Source organism: Xenopus tropicalis, chromosome 9, assembly GCF_000004195.4.
Source record: "Xenopus tropicalis strain Nigerian chromosome 9, UCB_Xtro_10.0, whole genome shotgun sequence".
Lineage (NCBI taxonomy): Eukaryota > Metazoa > Chordata > Amphibia > Anura > Pipidae > Xenopus > Xenopus tropicalis.
The window spans coordinates 3,719,541-3,740,112 of NC_030685.2; the positions used below are offsets into that span (position 1 = coordinate 3,719,541).

At 45.4% G+C, this 20,572-nt stretch overlaps 3 protein-coding genes across 3 annotated transcripts in view; 1 reads left to right on the top strand and 2 right to left on the bottom strand.

Moving 5' to 3' along the window:
* Positions 1-20,572, bottom strand: part of h2ac14 (H2A clustered histone 14) — a 1,193,713-nt gene that overhangs the window by 660,940 nt on the left and 512,201 nt on the right.
* Positions 5,766-9,437, top strand: LOC101733844 (oocyte zinc finger protein XlCOF7.1-like). Its single transcript, XM_031893052.1, has 5 exons — positions 5,766-5,882; positions 5,993-6,130; positions 6,228-6,357; positions 7,476-7,841; positions 8,232-9,437. The coding sequence occupies exons 1-5, from the start codon at positions 5,766-5,768 to the stop codon at positions 8,810-8,812; spliced, it is 1,332 nt and encodes a 443-aa protein (XP_031748912.1). The 3' UTR covers positions 8,813-9,437.
* LOC116407576 (oocyte zinc finger protein XlCOF7.1-like) lies at positions 15,878-19,917 on the bottom strand (the record flags this gene model as incomplete). Its single annotated transcript, XM_031893087.1, has 4 exons — positions 15,878-16,509; positions 16,630-17,124; positions 19,598-19,730; positions 19,828-19,917. Coding segments are annotated over 4 exons (1,194 nt in total), but the record flags the coding sequence as incomplete, so codon positions are not given.

Sequence of the window (20,572 nt, forward strand, 5' to 3'; positions counted from 1 at the left end):
TTTATTGTTTTAAATGAGGAAAATGATTTGCATTGAACTGTAGTATAAAAATACTTTCACCATGACAAAAACCGTAAACTTGTGTAGGGATCAGAGAACTCTTTCCCCCGTTTCTCTCTCTGTGACACCATCCAGTCCAGCTACAGTCTCGGGAGGAACCTGATTGGCTGGATGCCCCAGTGCACTGTTGGGAGAGAGGAGGTGCCTAGGTTTGGAGTCAGGGGCGGGCCCAGCAGCTTATAAAGGGGCCGGAGTTGAGACAGAGAGACCAACCAGTAAGCAGTGAGTGTGTAAAGGCTGAAGGGAACTCTGTTACTGTTTGCCTGTTATAATTATTTTACCTTTACACCCAGTTATATAAAGTTGATATTTGCTACAAACTGTGTGTGATTATTTCCCTAGTGGGAATCCCCTGGAGGCTCTGCGCTAAATCCCACTTCCCAGTACCTTTCACTATTTGCAAGGGGGACCCCATTACCTGTTTAAACAAGTATACAGCCCGACAGGAGTGAGTGTGCCAAGAAAGGGTTACACTCGTTATACAAAGGGAAATTCTTTAACCGCCAATGGCGTGCCTCACACACTGTTTCACAGTTAAAGATTCTCTCTGCAGAAGCGCCATGTGGTTTTATCGCATTTTTATCCCTGTTAGTATTCCTGATCTGTTTTTAGCTTCGCTTTGCCAGGTGTAACAAAAATAACTTTACCTATTTTGAATTCAACGGAATGTGTACTTTCCAAAATTATATGGTTTTCCGGGGGTTTCTGTATAGTGGGGGGTTACGTCACATAATACACTGACAGGGGGCTCTGTATAGTTAGGGGGGGTTACGGCACATAATACACTGACAGGGGTCTCTGTATAGTTAGGGGGGGTTACAGCACATAATACACTGACAGGGGGCTCTGTATAGTTAGGGGGGTTACGGCACATAATACACTGACAGGGGTCTCTGTATAGTTAGGGGGGTTACGGCACATAATTACACTGACAGGGGGCTCTGTATAGTTAGGGGGGGTTACGGCACATAATACACTGACAGGGGTCTCTGTATAGTTAGGGGGGTTACGGCACATTAATACACTGACAGGGGGCTCTGTATAGTTAGGGGGGGTTACGGCACATAATACACTGACAGGGGTCTCTGTATAGTTAGGGGGGGTTACGGCACATAATACACTGACAGGGGGCTCTGTATAGTTAGGGGGGTTACGGCACATAATACACTGACAGGGGGCTCTGTATAGTTAGGGGGGTTACGGCACATAATACACTGACAGGGGGCTCTGTATAGTTAGGGGGGTTACGGCACTAATACGCTGACAGGGGGCTCTGTATAGTTAGGGGGGGTTACGGCACATAATACACTGACAGGGGGCTCTGTATAGTTAGGGGGGTTACGGCACATAATACACTGACAGGGGGCTCTGTATAGTTAGGGGGTTATGGCACATAATACGCTGACAGGGGTCCGTGTATAGTTAGGGGGGTTACGGCACATAATACACTGACAGGGGGCTCTGTATAGTTAGGGGGGGTTACGGCACATAATACACTGACAGGGGGCTCTGTATAGTTAGGGGGGGTTACGGGCACTAATACGCTGACAGGGGGCTCTGTATAGTTAGGGGGGGTTACGGCACATAATACACTGACAGGGGGCTCTGTATAGTTAGGGGGGGTTACGGCACATAATACACTGACAGGGGGCTCTGTATAGTTAGGGGGGTTACGGCACATAATACGCTGACAGGGGTCTCTGTATAGTTAGGGGGGTTACGGCACATAATACACTGACAGGGGGCTCTGTATAGTTAGGGGGGGTTACGGCACATAATACACTGACAGGGGGCTCTGTATAGTTAGGGGGGTTACGGCACATAATACACTGACAGGGGGCTCTGTATAGTTAGGGGGGTTACGGCACATAATACGCTGACAGGGGGCTCTGTATAGTTAGGGGGTTACGGCACATAATTACACTGACAGGGGCTCTGTATAGTTAGGGGGGGTTACGGCACATAATACACTGACAGGGGGCCTCTGTATAGTTAGGGGGGTTTACGGCACATAATACACTGACAGGGGGCTCTGTATAGTTAGGGGGGTTACGGCACATAATACACTGACAGGGGGCTCCGTGTGCAAAAGCTGAGTTGGCAGGTGAGAAATCCTTATGCACTATTTTCATTTTGGGGTCAGTACACACCACAGACTTGGGTATATCTATACATATTGGGCATCAAACTGTTCAGTAGCCCATAGGCCCCTATTTGGGGTGATTTGTCTTTGTACGTAAGAATTTGTGAGAGATAAACACGGCAAATTGCAACATTTTTAGGCGATTTTCTGAAATGTCATAAAAATTAGTAAACTTAGGAAGCTTTACAGCTTGGTACTGTGGAGTAGAAAGACACGGGTACCCATTATAGATTCGGGGGGATGTGCACTTTCCAAAAATATATGGCTTTCTGGGGTGAATGTACTTTTTTGTAGCTTTATCCCACATATAATGATGTAAATGTGTTGATTTAGCAGGAGCTGAAATGACAGTACATATGGGGGTTCCCATTGGGCCCCTACATGCCACATACTTAGCTAAACCTATACATATTGGGCATCAAACTGTTCAGGGGACCCCTGGCGTTCATATTTAGTGGGGTTTATCTGGTAACTTTATGGCCTGGAGGAGATAAGTGTAAGATTTTTATATATAAATATTATATGATGTACACTGCTTCCTCCAAGTGCTCCTCTCCAGGCGCTCCTCCCCAGGCGCTTCTCCCCAGGTGCTCCTCCCCAGGTGCTCCTCCCTTGACTACTATCCAGAGCACATTTATACACCATTTCAGCCACTGCCCCACATACCAACTGATCAGATGGGGTTGATAAGAGCCACACCCAGCCTTTGTTCAGTAAAGGTCCCCATACACGGGCCGATAGTAGCTGCCGATATCGGTCCCTTGGACCGATTCGGCAGCTAATCGGGCCGTGTATGGGCACTCCCGACAGGCCTCTCCGACCGAGATCTAGCCTGAAATCGGCCAGCTCTCGATCGGGCAGGTTAGAAAATCTGGTCGGATCGGGTACAGTATCGGCTGGTTGATGCGGTCCCCGGACCGACTTTGCCATTGCCCGTTGTTGTAGTTCTATCGTTTGGCCCCAGGGCCAAACGATCGTATTACCCTGGATTCTCCCGATATCACCCACCCGTAGGTGGAGCGAGCGGATCTTATAGTGTATGGGCACCTTAACTGTTGAGAAGGCTTCTCCCATACAGTAATGAGATGTAGCAGCCGCACTGTCCCACCCCCATCCCCAGAAATACCCTTTGATATGGAGATTTGGCTTTGGGTAAGACTTGGGCAACTGGTTTATAAACTGTGTATAACCCATAAATATGTATAAAGACACAAACACATATGTATATAACACAAATAGTGGCCCCCAAGGTGAGCAATTTCTTACATAAGATTCTATAGACTGGAAGCTTTGAAGCAATTTTTTTAGAATTTCACAAATTTTGATAAAAACCAATAACTTTAGGAAAGCATTGTGACTTGGTAGTTTGGAGCAGACAGACAGTTGGGCCTATTTTGGATTCCTCAGAATCTGTTCTTTCTAAAAATGTATCATTTTCTGGGATAAACCTTCTGTTAGTGGGAGTTTTGGCCTTGATATGTAAAGTATGCAGCTTTCTGGGGCAGCGCTTTGGGGATTTGGTAGTGTCCTGCCGGGAGTTTGTGGCCTATACACGTGGGAAATCCCCATAAAACTATATATATTTGGTATTGGCACGTTCAGGAGACATGGGACTTTCCAAATCAGTTGTATTTTTGTGCAGAAAATAATTTTTGTTTCTGGTATATGTGTTTATATTATGGAAAATTAGATATTTTTTGCATTTTTAGACATTTAGAAGCCCATATCTTGTTACAGAATTGGAATTACACAAAAATACCCTATTTTGAAAGCTTAGGTTGTCCTGAAAAAAATGATATATTGTTTTCCTGGGTAAACTAAAAGTCCCCCCCCGAGGAAAGGCCCCTAAAGTGCAAAATGTTCAGAAACTGTCTGGCAATACAAGTTCCACTTTGACCGAAACGGCTGGTAGTGAAGGGGTTAAGCATCATTGGTGATGTCACTTCCTTGTATAATTAGAGACAATATCCATATAGCAGTAATAAAGCAGTGAAACCAGTAGAAGCCCCACTAATACCAACAGTGTAAGGATCTATTAGTGCACTTTGTCCTGATATCTTTTATAAGTTTAATGATTAATATATTTAGTATATGAATTGTTCCTGTGATGTTTTGAAAACGTTGAGTTTTCAGACAAAAACCCAGCAAAATGTCCTAAGTCTAGAAACAAATGAAAGGACGGGAAGGGCTGTTTGAACTACAACTCCCAGCAGCCCCAAGGCACCCTGAGAGTTCTAGTTTAGGGAGGAAGTGCAGCAGCGAATGGCAGCCCCCACATCACATGACACAGTAGTACAATCACACAGCAGGTGCAGCAGGAAGAAGGGGGCAGTGCAGGGAGTTTGGGATGGAGAGGCTGGAACAGCAGCAAAGAGGGGGAAATAGGGAGCTTCATTCTACACTAGTCAGTCCCATTGCATGCTGGGTATTGTAGTTTTACAGTAACCTTGGCAGTAGGCAAACTGTTACACAAAAACTACATTACCCAGCATGCATAGGGAGAGGCAGGCCAGGTACACTAGGTGGGAAAAGGGAACATTGGTGAGTTTCCAAACTACAAACCTGCAGAGCCCCCCCCCCCCCCCCAAACTGTTATGTGCAGAGATCCCAATACAGACTGCACCACTTTATGTTTTGGGGAATATTGTTTAATGGCTCCAAGAACTAGCCTGAATCCATACCTTGGTGCATTTGTACTGAAAACCTGCCTGAGCTGTAGCCTGTTAGCCCAGTGTGGCAGAAACACCATCAGCCTGGCAACCCTGAAGGGGTTAATATCATGAAAAGCTCAGTTATTCCTACACTTACACAACTATCTGTGAGTTTTCCCTCTGTCCCTAACTCTGCAGTCTGTGAGTTTTCCCTCTGTCCCTAACTCTGCAGTCTGTGAGTTTTCCCTCTGTCCCTAACTCTGCAGTCTGTGAGTTTTCCCTCTGTCCCTAACTCTGCAGTCTGTGAGTTTTCCCTCTGTCCCTAACTCTGTGTCCCGCCCTTGTGCTCCCTGGCCCAATGATTCTTCTCCGCCGCTCTCTGTCCCGCCCACATTCCCCTCCCAGCCAATGAGTGAGTGTCCCAGCTCCTCAGTTCCCTCCCTCACAGCTACAGGCAGCAGAGCAGTGTGGGAAAGAGGTGAGTAAGGGAGCGGGGCTGCACTAATGGTGGCACTAAAGGAGCAGTGTTACCTTGTTGTTCCCAACACATGAGCTGATTCCCAGGGACACTTTGCTACTGAGTCAGTGCAGTTTCTGTGGCAGCTCCAAGCCCAACCCACCCACCATAAGTGAATTCCTCTCCCATTTGGTACCAAGGCCCCCCTGCAGCCTGAGGGGAAGCACTGAGGGGCCCATTCTTGGCAGGAAAGGGAAGTGTTGATTGGCAGACATTGCATCATTAGAGGGAAGTTTAACAGGGGATTGTGGGATTGGTAGTTCAGCCCATGGCTAGACTAGTTATTCTATTCCCTGCTTGGAATTGTTTTGGGGGATATTGCTGGGAATAATCCCTATAGAAACGTGTAAGTGCTTAATTCCACTTCCAGGCCCCTCCCTCCCACAAGGAGCCAATGGGAATGTGGGAGGAAGCGAGTGACCCAGTGATGGGGAAGAAGGATAAAAATGAGGAGCGGAAGGAGAGAATCCTGAATCTCACACTGGAGATTATCTATCTGCTGACTGGAGAGGTGAGGGGGGCACTGTGAGTGGCACAGTGAGAAGAGACTGTCTGTCTGTACAAAGGGGGTCTCTCTGCTGCGTTACACACTCATCATTCTCTCTCCCTCTCAATACATAGGGCTACGTCATCCCTAAGAAGAAGAGCCCAACTGTGGGTTTGGGGGCCCTGCATGCCCCTGGCTCCGTCATACAGAAGGAAAATGACAAGAAGATCCTGGAACTCATCTCCAACATCATCCAGCTGCTGACTGGAGAGGTGGGTGCGGCCCCCCAATCCCCCCTTATTGTTTAGTAACAGTGTATGATAATCCCTTTCTCTGGCTGGGGGATGACTGTAACATTGTGTGTGCCAGGTTGCCATAAGGTGTGAGGATGTTTCCATCTATTTTTCCTTGGAGGAGTGGGAGTATATAAAAGAAAACAAGGCCCTTTACAGGGAAGGGATAAAGGAGGAGGAGGAGCCCCAGCAGCTCCGCCCACTGGGTGAGTAATGGTTTCTATCATATACAGAGCATATATTCATTGGGGGTCAGTGCCCTAAATTAAACCCAACCCACCTACCTGCCCCTTATTGCTTGATTTGGAAGTTCTGTACGTTTCTAGGTAAGGTTGTTAACTTATGCAACTGCAGTAAAAACTTATTTAAATGTTACCATTAGTTTCTCTGTAATACTTCACAGTTGTGTGTAAAACACTTGACTGTAGTGCTTGCCCTGTAATTCTGTGTAACCCTATTTTGGCCGGTATTTGCCAATGTCCGGCTAGTGGGTATGGGCACATGTGACTCAAACCAGAAACCACAGAGTTACTCCTGACCACATACGAACTCCGTGATGGAGTTACGAGTTCCCTTATGGACGGTTCATACACGGGATTGTTATACTGGGATTACACACACAGTACTGGAGCACGAGGTTCCCCCAGGTTATGGTTCCCGGCTTAAAAGAGAAGGAAAGGTAAAAACTCAGTAGCTTTATCAGAAAGGTCTATGTAAATACAGCCATAAGCACTCACAGAAACGCTGCCCTGAGTTCTGTCAAAAGATTTCTTGTGTCTGTTTTCCTGTGCCAGAGACATGCAGCTTTCAGCTCTCTCCCCTCTCCTGCTCCCCTCACCCTTTTACAACTGTTTGTGACTCTGTGGTTATAGCTGAGCAAATAGCAAAGTGCATGTAGGTTCTTAGCCAATCAGCACTGTCAGGCCCTTGGGATGTTACAAGATGGCATATTAGGCTTATATTTTATACTTCACATATACAGCATATTTGTATACTTTCATCTCCTAACTCCCCTGCCTTGGGGTGTCTTTATAGGGGGCACTGGGGGATTTATGTGCCCTTTATACAGAACTTACCCGCCATAAGTGAGTGTTAACCCTATGGCTCCCTATATCTATTTGCTTATTGTCAGAAATAATTAGAGAGGCACCGAATCCAGGATTTGGTTCAGGATTCAGGCAGGATTGGGCTTTTCAGCAGGAATCCAACCTCCTGGCCGAACCCAATCCGACTCCTTAAAATCATGTATTTCCCTGAAAAATATAATGACAAAATCCAAGTTATTTCCCTCAGATATATCTCTGATCTCTATCCTTCCCTTTAGCAGCCTGTGAATATAAAGATGGGAGCGATGTTACAGCACATACGGAAGCAACTTTATGTTGTAATAATGATGGGAATCTCACAAACCCTGATGTTTCTCCAGCGGAACAGCCCCCACCAGCCAATGGGATTAAAGAGGAGGCGGCTTCATGTGAAGGGGGAAACCAATCAGATTGCAGCATTAATCCCCTTACAGAACAGATACAGGGAACAGACACACCTACTCCTATCATGGGGTGTAGCCTGAACATCTTAGAAATGAAGGGTAATAATTATGATAAAAATTCCCACCAATCTCCACATAAATCTGAAATAACAAAAAATATATTATGCGGGGAATACAGCTGCAATGAGAGTCATAAACGTCGGAGAACCCACACAGGGAAGAAACCTTTTTCTTGTTCAGAATGCGGGAAAGGTTTTTCAAGCAAATTTCATCTTGATCGGCATGAAAGGACTCACACGGGGGAGAAACCATTTTCTTGTTCTGAATGTGAAAAATGTTTTGCAAATAAATCTCAACTTGATCTGCATCAAAGGACTCACACAGGGGAGAAACCATATTCTTGTTCTGAATGTGGACAATGTTTTTCAGTCCAATCACTTCTTAAAATTCATCAAAGAATCCATACAGGGGAGAAACCATTCCCTTGCATAGAATGTGGGAAATGTTTTTCAAAGCAATCTGATCTTGATTGTCATCTAAGGACTCACACAGGGGAGAAACCATTTCCTTGTTCTGTATGTGGGAAATGTTTTTCCTATCAATCTAACCTTAATCGGCATCAAAGGACTCACACAGGGGAGAAATCATTTTCATGTTCCGAGTGTGGGAAATGTTTTTCAGACCAATCCCACCTTAAAACTCATTATAGAACCCACACAGGGGAGAAACCATTTTCATGTTCTGTATGTGGGAAATGTTTTTACTGTCAATCTAACCTTATTCGGCATAAAAGGACTCACACAGGGGAGAAACCATTTTCTTGTGTTGAATGTGGGAAATGTTTTATAAAGCAATCTGACCTTGATTATCATAAAAGGACTCACACAAGGGAGAAACCATTATCATGTTCTGAATGTGGGAAATCTTTTTCCTGTCGATCTAGCCTTAATCGGCATCAAAGGACTCACACAGGGGAGAAACCATTTTCATGTTCTGAGTGTGGGAAATCTTTTTCACAGCAATATGACCTGAAAATTCATTCTAGAACCCACGCATTGGCAAAACTTTTTTCTTGTTCTGAATGTGGGAAATGTTTTTCAAAGCGATCTGAGTTTGATTGTCATAAATATATTCATACAGTGAAGAAACCATTAAACATACTTTCACAATGACATAAAACGTAAACTTGTGTTGAGGATCAGAGAACTCTTTCCCCTGTTTCTCTCTCTTGGACACTATCCAGCCCAGCTACAGATGGGGGAGGAACCCGATTGGCTGGATGCCCCAGGTTTGGAGTCAGGGGCAGGCCCAGCAGCTTATAAAGGGGCCGGAGTTGAGACAGAGAGAGACCAACCAGTAAGCAGTGAGTGTGTGGAGGCTGAAGGGAACTCTGCTGAGTGCCAGCCTGTAAAGAGAGATCCGCTACACTGCTGTTAGATGCCTTTACTCCCTGCGGATCCCCCGTGAGTGACCCATATGAGGATAAAGGTATAGAGTCTCCGTGTGTGGCCCCTGGGTGAGGGCAGGTGTTTCTCGGGGCTACATGGGAGCAACTGCCTATTCCAAAGGGAGAGGTACTTTGGGGCAGGTAGCGCTACCTGGGGGAACTCTGGGGAAGGGACTGAACTGGGAAAGGGTATTTCCTCCAGGAGGGGAGTGTGGGACTGAGCCCCCAGAGAGACTGAGCCAGTAGTGGCTAAACCCATCCCGGTTTCCCAAAGCAGGGTTATTACTGTTTGCCTGTTATAATTATTTTACCTTTACACCCAGTTATATAAAGTTGATATTTGCTACAAACTGTGTGTGATTATTTCCCTAGTGGGAATCCCCTGGAGGCTCTGCGCTAAATCCCACTTCCCAGCAGTGTCGGACTGGGACACCTGGGGCCCACCAGAGAACTTGATCTCAAGGGCCCCCCCCATTTACTCTCGAAAAAGGGAAATGAAAGGAAATGCATACCAAAGAGAACATTTTTATTTAGATGAAATAAAAAAAAAATAGAATAAATGTATTAAATTACTATTAAATAACATTCAATTGCAACAACTGTTAAATAAATAACTGAAAAATACAATGTTATTCAAGTTGTATAAAAGAAAATACAGTTAAATGACTGCCCATACAGTATTAATGAGTATAACCCTGAGTACTTTTGCAGAAACAGAGCAACTAATCTCAGATAAGCAATTTCTGCAAGAGGGAAGACGATTTTACAATAATATCATCAGAAACGAAATTATTTGCAATGTCCCTTTCAATATTAATTAGCAAAAATGGTTCAAGCTGCTCCTGTCCAATCATAGATCTTTAACGGGTTTTTACTATTTTCTGCTTAGAAAAGCTGAGTGCAAGTGAAAGTGAGCAGTGTTTTATACACAGAGGTTGGTGTCCGCAGCCGATTGCAAGTTGTGCTCATACAGAAGCCTGTAGCAACAGGTCAGTTTCCTCATCATCATCATCACTTTCCTCTATAGTGACAGTGGTTGTTTGAGGAAGGCTGGACTTTTTTAATAGTGGAAGATCAAAAGCTCAGATTTTAACTTATCAAGCAGCGGGAACAGGCATTCATGCAATTGCCCAAATAAATGTACAGTACATTCAATCCTCTGCATAAAGGGATTGCATTTACATGCACATACAACTAATTGTAGATCACAATAGCCTTGGATATTCTGATTGATCAAGAACTCACCCAGGCCCCTCTTATAGAATCTGCCATTACCCCATCCCCCGGCAGGGCATTCCCCAACCCCCTCACTGCCCTCACCGTGAGGAACCCCCTACCCAACATCCCCCGGCAGGGCATTCCCCAACCCCCTCACTGCCCTCCCCGTGAGGAACCCCCTACCCAACATCCCCCGGCAGGGCATTCCCCAACCCCCTCACTGCCCTCACCGTGAGGAACCCCCTACCCAACATCCCCCAGCAGGGCATTCCCCAACCCCCTCACTGCCCTCACCGTGAGGAACCCCCTACCCAACATCCCCCGGCAGGGCATTCCCCAACCCCCTCACTGCCCTCACCGTGAGGAACCCCCTACCCAACATCCCCCGGCAGGGCATTCCCCAACCCCCTCACTGCCCTCACCGTGAGGAACCCCCTACCCAACACCCCCCGGCAGGGCATTCCCCAACCCCCTCACTGCCCTCACCGTGAGGAACCCCCTACCCAACATCCCCCGGCAGGGCATTCCCAGCCTTTCTAATCTAAAGGGGGGACCTCTGGTGCGTTGATTGTTTTTATTGGAAAAAGAACCCCCCCATCTGCCTATAATCCCCTCTAATGTACTTGTACAGAGTAATCGTGTCCCCTCGCAAGCGCCTCTTTTCCAGAGAAAACAACCCAAACCCTGACAGTCTCACCTCATAGTTTAACCCTTCCATCCCCTTTACCAGTTTAGTTGCAGTCTCTGCACTCTCTCCAGCTCATTAATATCCTTCTTAAGGACTGGAGCCCAAAACTGCCCCCCATACTCACTGTTACTGCCCCCCATACTCACTGTCACTGCCCCCCATACTCACTGTCACTGCCCCCCATACTCACTGTCACTGCCCCCCATACTCACTGTCACTGCCCCCCATACTCACTGTCACTTGCCCCCCATACTCACTGTTACTGCCCCCATACTCACTGTTACCGCCCCCCATACTCACTGTTACCGCCCCCCATACTCACTGTCACTGCCCCCCATACTCACTGTTACCGCCCCCCCATACTCACTGTTACCGCCCCCATACTCACTGTCACCGCCCCCCATACTCACTGTTACTGCCCCCCCATACTCACTGTTACCGCCCCCCATACTCACTGTCACTGCCCCCATACTCACTGTCACTGCCCCCCATACTCACTGTCACTGCCTCCCCATACTCACTGTCACTGCCCCCCATACTCACTGTCACTGCCCCCCCATACTCACTGTTACTGCCCCCCATACTCACTGTTACTGCCCCCCATACTCACTGTTACTGCCCCCCATACTCACTGTTACTGCCCCCCCATACTCACTGTTACTGCCCCCCCATACTCACTGTCACTGCCCCCCATACTCACTGTCACCGCCCCCCATACTCACTGTTACTGCCCCCCATACTCACTGTTACTGCCCCCCATACTCACTGTTACTGCCCCCCCCATACTCACTGTTACTGCCCCCCATACTCACTGTTACTGCCCCCATACTCAGGGTGAGGCCTTACCAGGGACCTATAAAGGGGCAAAAATATGTTCTCATCCCTTGAGTCAATGCCCTTTTTTATACAAGACAGCACTTTATTTGCTTTAGTAGCCACAGACTGACACTGCCTGGAATTAGACAACTTGTTATCTACAAAAAACCCCCAGACCCTTCCCCATTAAGGATCCCCCCAACTCACTCCCATTCAGTAGATAGCTCACGTTTATATTATTTCTACCAAAGGGCAGAACTTTGCACCATTGAACCTCATTTTCCAGTTTGCTGCCCAGTTTCCCAGTCAAATCGCTCTGCAAAGCGGCACATCCTGCATGGAACTTATAGTTTTGCGCAATTTTGTGTCATCAGCAAAAATAGAAACAGTACTGTCTATGCCCACCTCCAGGTCATTAATAAACAAGTTAAACAGCAAAGGCCCAAGGACTGACCCCTGCGGTACCCACTAACCACACTGGCCCAATTAGAAAACGTTCCATTTACCCCTTCTGTGTAATCTATAGCCAGCACCAAACAGCATGCACTCGTCGGACTCCAGGACAGCGGATAAAATATCAAAAAAGCTTTATTAAATATAAAAACCTAACTTGTTTTGTGTGACTGCACACGTATTCATAGGTACATGGAATAAGAAACAATTCAGGGTTTAACACTTTAACTGGCAACAACGTGCCTCGCAGTTAAAGATTCCACTTCTGCAGAGAGTTTCTAGTGATGACAGCCCCCTAAGCAATGAGCCAAGGGGCTGTCATGTCGATCCTACGCGATCATCGTAGGACCGACCCCCTAGCAGCAGACACGATCGCATCACGTCTGCTGCTTGCACTTCCTGCTTTGACAGCCCATTTTCATTTTGCACACATATATACACACTTACATACTGTCACACAACTTTTACATATGTACACACATGTATACACAAACTTTTTTTATTAGTTTTTTTTCCATTTTACCAGTCGTTTTTAGTTTCTTTTCCCTAAAAACTGTTTATTTTGACAGCGTGACTATTGGACCAGATATTTTGACCACTAATTACACTGTCGTGTGACATATTTTGTTGTTTCACTGATTTGCACAGGGGTCTCTGTATAGTTAGGGGGGTTACGGCACATAATACGCTGACAGGGGGCTCTGTATAGTTAGGGGGGGTTACGGCACATAATACACTGACAGGGGGCTCTGTATAGTTAGGGGGGTTACGGCACATAATACGCTGACAGGGGGCTCTGTATAGTTAGGGGGGTTACGGCACATAATACGCTGACAGGGGGCTCTGTATAGTTAGGGGGGGTTACGGCACATAATACACTAACAGGGGGCTCTGTATAGTTAGGGGGGTTACAGCACATAATACGCTGACAGGGGGCTCTGTATAGTTAGGGGGGTTACAGCACATAATACGCTGACAGGGGGCTCTGTATAGTTAGGTGGGGTTACAGCACATAATACACTGACAGGGGGCTCTGTATAGTTAGGGGGGTTACTGCACATAATACACTGACAGGGGGCTCTGTATAGTTAGGGGGGTTACTGCACATAATACACTGACAGGGGGCTCTGTATAGTTAGGGGGGTTACGGCACATAATACACTGACAGGGGGCTCTGTATAGTTAGGGGGGTTACGGCACATAATACACTGACAGGGGGCTCTGTATAGTTAGGGGGGTTACGGCAGATAATACGCTGACAGGGGGCTCTGTATAGTTAGGGGGGGTTACGGCACATAATACACTGACAGGGGGCTCTGTATAGTTAGGGGGGTTACGGCACATAATACACTGACAGGGGGCTCTGTATAGTTAGGGGGGGTTACGGCACATAATACGCTGACAGGGGTCTCTGTATAGTTAGGGGGGTTACGGCACATAACACACTGACAGGGGGCTCTGTGTGCAAAAGCTGAGTTTGCAGGTGAGAAATCCATATGCGCTATTTTCATTTTGGGGTCAGTACACACTAATGTTGTGTGGGAGATGATGCTGCAAACTGGAAGCTTTGAGGGGATTTTTGGAAATGTCATCAAAATTGCTAACTTTAAAAAAGCTTTGCGGCTTGGTACTTTTGAGTAGAAAGACACGGGTACCCATTTTACATTCGGGTGATGTGTACTTTCCAAAAATATATGGCTTTCTGGGGTGAGAGTACTTTTTTGTAGTATAATGATATAAATGTGTTGATTTTGCAGGAGCTGAAATGACAGTACATATGGGGGTTCCCATTGGGCCCCTACATGCCACATTCTTAGCTAAACCTATACATATTGGGCATCAAACCTGGCGTTCAAATTCAGGATGTTTTATCTGGTTACTTTATGGCCTGTAGGAGATAAGATTCTATAGACTGGAAACTTTAAAGACATTTTTTAAATATTTCACAAATTTTGATAAAAACCAATAATTTTAGGAAAGCATTGCGACTTGGTAGTTTGGAGCAGACAGACAGTTGGGCCTATTTTGGATTCCTCAGAATCTGTTCTTTCCAAAAATGTATAATTTTCTAGGATAAACCTTCTGTTAGTGGAATTTTTGGCCTTGAAATGTAAAGTATGCAGCTTTCTGGGGCAGCACTTTGGGGATTTGGTAGTGTCCTGCCGGGAGTTTGTGGCCTATACACGTGGGAAATCCCCATAAAACTATATATATTTGGTATCGGCACGTTCAGGAGACATGGGACTTTCCAAATCAGTTGTTTTTTCGTGCATAAAATAATTTTAGTTTCTGGTATATGTGTTTATATTATGGAAAATGACTTTTTTTTTTCATTTTTAGACATTTAGAAGCCTATATCTTGTTACAGAATTGGAATTACACAAAATTTCTACCATATTTTGAAAGCTTAGGTTGTCCTGAAAAAAATGATATATTGTTTTCCTGGGTAAACTAAAAGTCCCCCCCGAGGAAAGGCCCCTAAAGTGAAAACTGTCTGGCAATACAAATTCCGCTTTGACCAAAATGGCTGGCAGTGAAAGGGTTAAACGGTGTGTCTGTGTGTTTTTTCTACATACTTTCCTGTATGCTACTATAAATCTTGATGTGGTCTTTCATAAACAACACTGCACATGACTATGAAAGCATGATAACAAGCCTGGACATGTTGGAATCAGCTATAAAACATGCCTGGACATGGTACCATTGCCAAAGATACTTGTCTGGGCATGCATTTGGTATCTTCCTGTAATATTAATCATAACCGCTAGGTATCGCTAACATAGAGGTTTATAAACATGTTATTATGGGTCTATAATGCATTACCATTGATAACCACATACTCACACAGGTCCAATGTATTGAAGGATGCCATTTCACAAAATGGCGACAACTTACCAACGCATGGTATTGTAGGTAACATACAAAATGGTGGCTGCGCAGTGGGAGGGGCCATAATGCACAATGGGAGGAGCATAACACAGGGGCATTATGGGTATTACTCAAAATTGCTGCTGCACAGTTGGCGGGGCTAACTGGTTGTGTTATCTATAGACACACCCATAGCTCCGCCCACCATCAAGATGCCATTTTCAATGCCTATATACTACCCACCAATAAACCGGACTGACACAAAGGCTTTTCACAAAACTGATTTAATGTAAAGAGACCCTTTATAGGATAATGGTGTAACCCCCTTTCCTTTCATCTCAACAAATGCCCCATTGGAAATGACATTGGGTTAATAATGACAAGATGATGTTATAGGCTTTATATTTACCCAGTAAGAGCCTATGTACCCGGCAAGTCATTCCCAGCTGGGTATATCCCCATTATGTTACCTACTGTGTGAGCATTAGGGAACAGCATCTGCCCAAGTGATACCCTGGGGGGCTCGTACCCCTTGGAATATGTCCCTTCTTGTTCAATAAAACCCAGAATATTATCTGTTGGGGGGAGGGGGAGATATATCCCAGAGGGCTCCTCAGTTCCCAATGCAGAGCCAGTGCCGGGGGAAGGTACTTATGGTGCATTCTGCTTTGGTGCCCCCCAGTCTCAGAATTGCCCAGTGCCCATCAGGAGTCTTTAGGATTCTCTAAAGGAAATATTTTATGGTGCACAAATGTGTTCCTCTCTGTAAATACTGAAACATATATTAAGATGGAATCTGCTTGAAAGAGAATGTTTGCCTGATGCTTCCTTTGTATAACGAGTTTACGGTTTCCCTCATTGTGAAAGTATTTTTAGACTCCTGTTCAATGCAAATCATTTTCCTCATTTAGAATAAGAAAATCGCTTCTCCCCTGTGTGAGTCCTTTGATGACGATCTAGATGAGATTTTCTTACAAAACATTTCCCACACTCAGAACAAGAAAATGGCTTCTCCCCTGTGTGGGTTCTATAATGAGTTTTCAGGTTGGATTGGTCTATAAAACATTTCCCACATTCAGAACATGAAAATGGTTTCTCCCCTGTGTGGGTTCTATAATGAATTTTAAGGTGGGATTGCTGTGCAAAACATTTCCCACATTCAGAACATAAAAATGGTTTCTCCCCTGTGTGAGTCCTTTGATGACGATCAAGCTCAGATTGGATTGGAAAACATTTCCCACATTTCACACAAGAAAATGGTTTCTCCCCTGTGTGGGTTCTATGATGAGTTTTAAGGTGGGATTGGTTTGAAAAAGTTTTTCCACATTCAACGCAAGAATATGGTTTCTCCCCTGTGTGAGTCCAATGATGACGATCAAGATGACATTTTCTTGAGAAACATTTCCCACAATCAAAACAAGAAAAAAGTTTCTCTCTTTTGTGGGTTCGCTGGTGTTTACGAAAGGCTTTCTCATTACTAAAATGTTTCTGACTCTCATTGCAGCTGTATTTCCTACGTAATGTATTTTTTGTTATGTGAGATTTATGTGGAGATTGGTGGGAATTTTTATCATGATTATTACCCGTCATTTGTAAGGTATTCTGGCTGCTCCCCATGATAGGAGTATTTGTTCCCTGTATCTGGTCTGTAAGGGGATTAATGCTGCAATCTGATTGGTTTCCCCCTTCCCATGAATCCTCTTCCTCTTTAATAACAACCAATGTATAATCCTCTGCCGAGCTGTTATTCAGGCTGCACCCCATGATAGGAGTAGGTGTGTCTGTTCCCTGTATCTGTTCTGTAAGGGGATTAATGCTGCAATCTGATTGGTTTCCCCCTTCCCATGAAGCCGCCTCCTCTTTAATCCCATTGGCTGGTGGGGGCTGTTCCGCTGGAGAAACATCAGGGTTTGTGAGATTCCCATCATTATTACAACATAAAGTTGCTTCCGTATGTGCTGTAACATCGCTCCCATCTTTATACTCACAGGCTGCTAAAGGGAAGGATAGAGATCAGAGATATATCTGAGGGAAATAACTTGGATTTTGTCATTATTTGTTTTAGGGAAATCATTTCATGAAAGATTCGGCCGAATACCAGATCCTAATAAAATACGGAAGGTTCAAAGAGAACGGGGGGTTTTCAACAAAAAGTCACGTGATTTAAGGACTGGGATTGGGTTCCGCCAGGAGCATGGATTGGGCCGAATCCGAATCCTGCTGAAAAGGCCAATCCTGGCCGAATCCCAAACCCAATCCTGGATTCAGTGAGTCCCTAATTATTCTGCCAATAAGCAAATAGAGTTACAGGACAAGCGCTACAGTCATTAAAGGGTTTGACTAACGACTGTGAAATATAACAGAGAAACTAACGGTAACATTTACATAACTGCCAAATCAAGCAATAAGGGGCAGGTAGGGGGGAGGGGTTAAACTTAGGGCAAACTCCACCGACCCCCAATGAAGTTTGTTGTACGGGAGATTGCCACCTAGCAACAGCTAATGGGTTTGGCTGCAGCCTCCCGAAGATACGCTGGGAAAATGTATTATACCCCTACAGCCATGTTTCTGCTTGTGCCTTTAATATGTGGGAGCAAATACAGGTCTGCTCAGTGCTGGTTGGACAGTATAGAGCAGGAAGGGGAGGAGCTGAACGGGGAACTTAGATTTTTTACTGGAGGATGCAGTTTCTTTTTCTGCTACAGACTCCATGTTGTTTCCACATCAGTTTCCTTCCAAATCCCACAAAAAATAGAGAGTGTAATCTCTTTTATATTTTAAACATGAGGAGAGACATTTTTTCTCTGTTCTGAAGAAAAAGAGCGACGTTAGACTCCTCCTTCCTTTCCCCCTTATTTGGCCGCCCCAGGAAGGGTTCAGTCCCACATGGATACTGCTAGGATTAAAGGAGAAGGTAAGGTAAAAACTAAGTTTTATCAGTAAGCCCTATTTATAAATACAGCCATACTGAGTTCTCTTTCAAAAGAAACACAGGATTTCTAGTCTCTTTGTTTTCCTGTGCCAGAGACATGCAGCTCTCTCCTGCTCCCCCCTCCCTCAAGAATGCTAAGAACTCACTCCCCCCCTTAGGAATGTGTGATCTGAGCCAATCAGCAGGAAGCTTCCTCATAGTCTTACAAACTGAGCATGCACATTAGTCATGGGCTTGGTGCAGGAGTGAGGCATTATGGGAACTTTCTTTACACAGCTCTGCAGTTTTTTTTCCCTTGAGGCTTCTGATCATCTGAACGGGAGAAATATGGGGAGACTTAAGGGCACTTTGGTTCATTTTATAGTGAATGTTGCGCTATGGGGGGTTAAATGCTACACAGATCTATTTCCAGGGGGTGGAGCCTCATCTGTTAACTCTTTTACCCTTAATCCATTTATAAGACAATTACAGCTTGAGCTGCATCTTCATCTTTTATCATTTCTTTTAAATCTCTGTTCCTTTCAAGAACATTCCCTTATTTTAAGGATTGACTCCCAGTAAAAAAATCCAACTTCCCTGTTGAGCTCCTCCCCTTCCTACTCTGTACTGTCCAATCAGCACTGAGCAGACCTGTGTTTGCTCCCATATATTAAAGCAGTGATCCCCAACCAGTGGCTCAGGGGTAACATGTTGCTCCCCAACCCCTTGGATGTTGCTCTCAGTGCCCCCAAACCAGGGAGTTATTTTTGAATTCCTGACTTGGGGGCAAGTTTTGGTTGAATAAAAACAAGATTTCCTACCAAATAAAGCCCCTGTAAGCTGATAGGGTGCATAGAGGCCCCTAATAGCCAATCACAGCCCTTATTTGGCTCCGCCATAAACTCAGTGTTGATGCTTGTGTTGCTCCCCAAGTCTTTTTGCATTTGATTGTGGCTCATGAGTGAGAAAGGTTGGGGGCCCCTGTATTAAAGGCACAAGCACGTCAGAAGGGGAAAGCAGAAACATGGCTGTAGGGGTAAAATACATTTTCCCAGCGTATCTTCGGGAGGCTGCAGCCAAACCCATTAGCTGTTGCTAGGTGGCAATCCCATCCCTGGAACATAGATTCCTGCAATCACTTCTGACTGACTTATTAGCACATTAATTAATGGAACTATTTATATGAACTGATTATTATAGAGTAACGGCAGCTGTTTGTATCAGGATCTATTTGAACTTTTTAGCAAGGGAATGACTGATTATTGGTCCCCCCCCCCCCAACATCACTGGGACCCTAAAGTCCCCTTCCATAAACATCTATTGCAGCTGCTTATCAGTCAGTGTCCTACAGGCCCCTCTATAGCTCCTCCCCCCAGCAGTTGCACCAAGTTTAACCCTTTGTGCTAAATAAATGTACCTCCCTGCTAGTTGTTTATTTAAGTCGTGCACAGAAGAGACATGACTAAATATATGTTACTACTGACTTTCCATGTGCCTCTTAAACGGCCTGATATCCTGCATTCTATGCTCTGTATATGATAGAAACCATTACTCACCCAGTGGGCGGAGCTGCTGGGGCTCCTCCTCCTCCTCCTTTATCCCTTCCCTGTAAAGGGCCTTGTTTCCTTTTATATACTCCCACTCCTCCAAGGAAAAATAGATGGAAACATCCTCACACCTTATGGCAACCTGGCACACACAATGTTACAGTCATCCCCCAGCCAGAGAAAGGGATTATCATACACTGTTACTAAACAATAAGGGGGGATTGGGGGGCCGCACCCACCTCTCCAGTCAGCAGCTGGATGATGTTGGAGATGAGTTCCAGGATCTTCTTGTCATTTTCCTTCTGTATGACGGAGCCAGGGGCATGCAGGGCCCCCAAACCCACAGTTGGGCTCTTCTTCTTAGGGATGACGTAGCCCTATGTATTGAGAGGGAGAGAGAATGATGAGTGTGTAACGCAGCAGAGAGACCCCCTTTGTACAGACAGACAGTCTCTTCTCACTGTGCCACTCACAGTGCCCCCCTCACCTCTCCAGTCAGCAGATAGATAATCTCCAGTGTGAGATTCAGGATTCTCTCCTTCCGCTCCTCATTTTTATCCTTCTTCCCCATCACTGGGTCACTCGCTTCCTCCCACATTCCCATTGGCTCCTTGTGGGAGGGAGGGGCCTGGAAGTGGAATTAAGCACTTACACATTTCTATAGGGGATTATTCCCAGCAATATCCCCCAAAACAATTCCAAGCAGGGAATAGAATAACTAGTCTAGCCATGGGCTGAACTACCAATCCCACAATCCCCTGTTAAACTTCCCTCTAATGATGCAATGTCTGCCAATCAACACTTTCCCTTTCCTGCCAAGAAATTTAAAAAGGGATCCCGTTCTCAGCCTGAAAACTATAGGCCTGTTAGTCTGACATCAGTAGTAGGAAAAATTTTGGAAGGGATAAGGGATAGGGTACTTGAATACATTGCAGTTCACAATACTATTAGTTTGTGCCGCATGGGTTTATGGGTAACAGATCT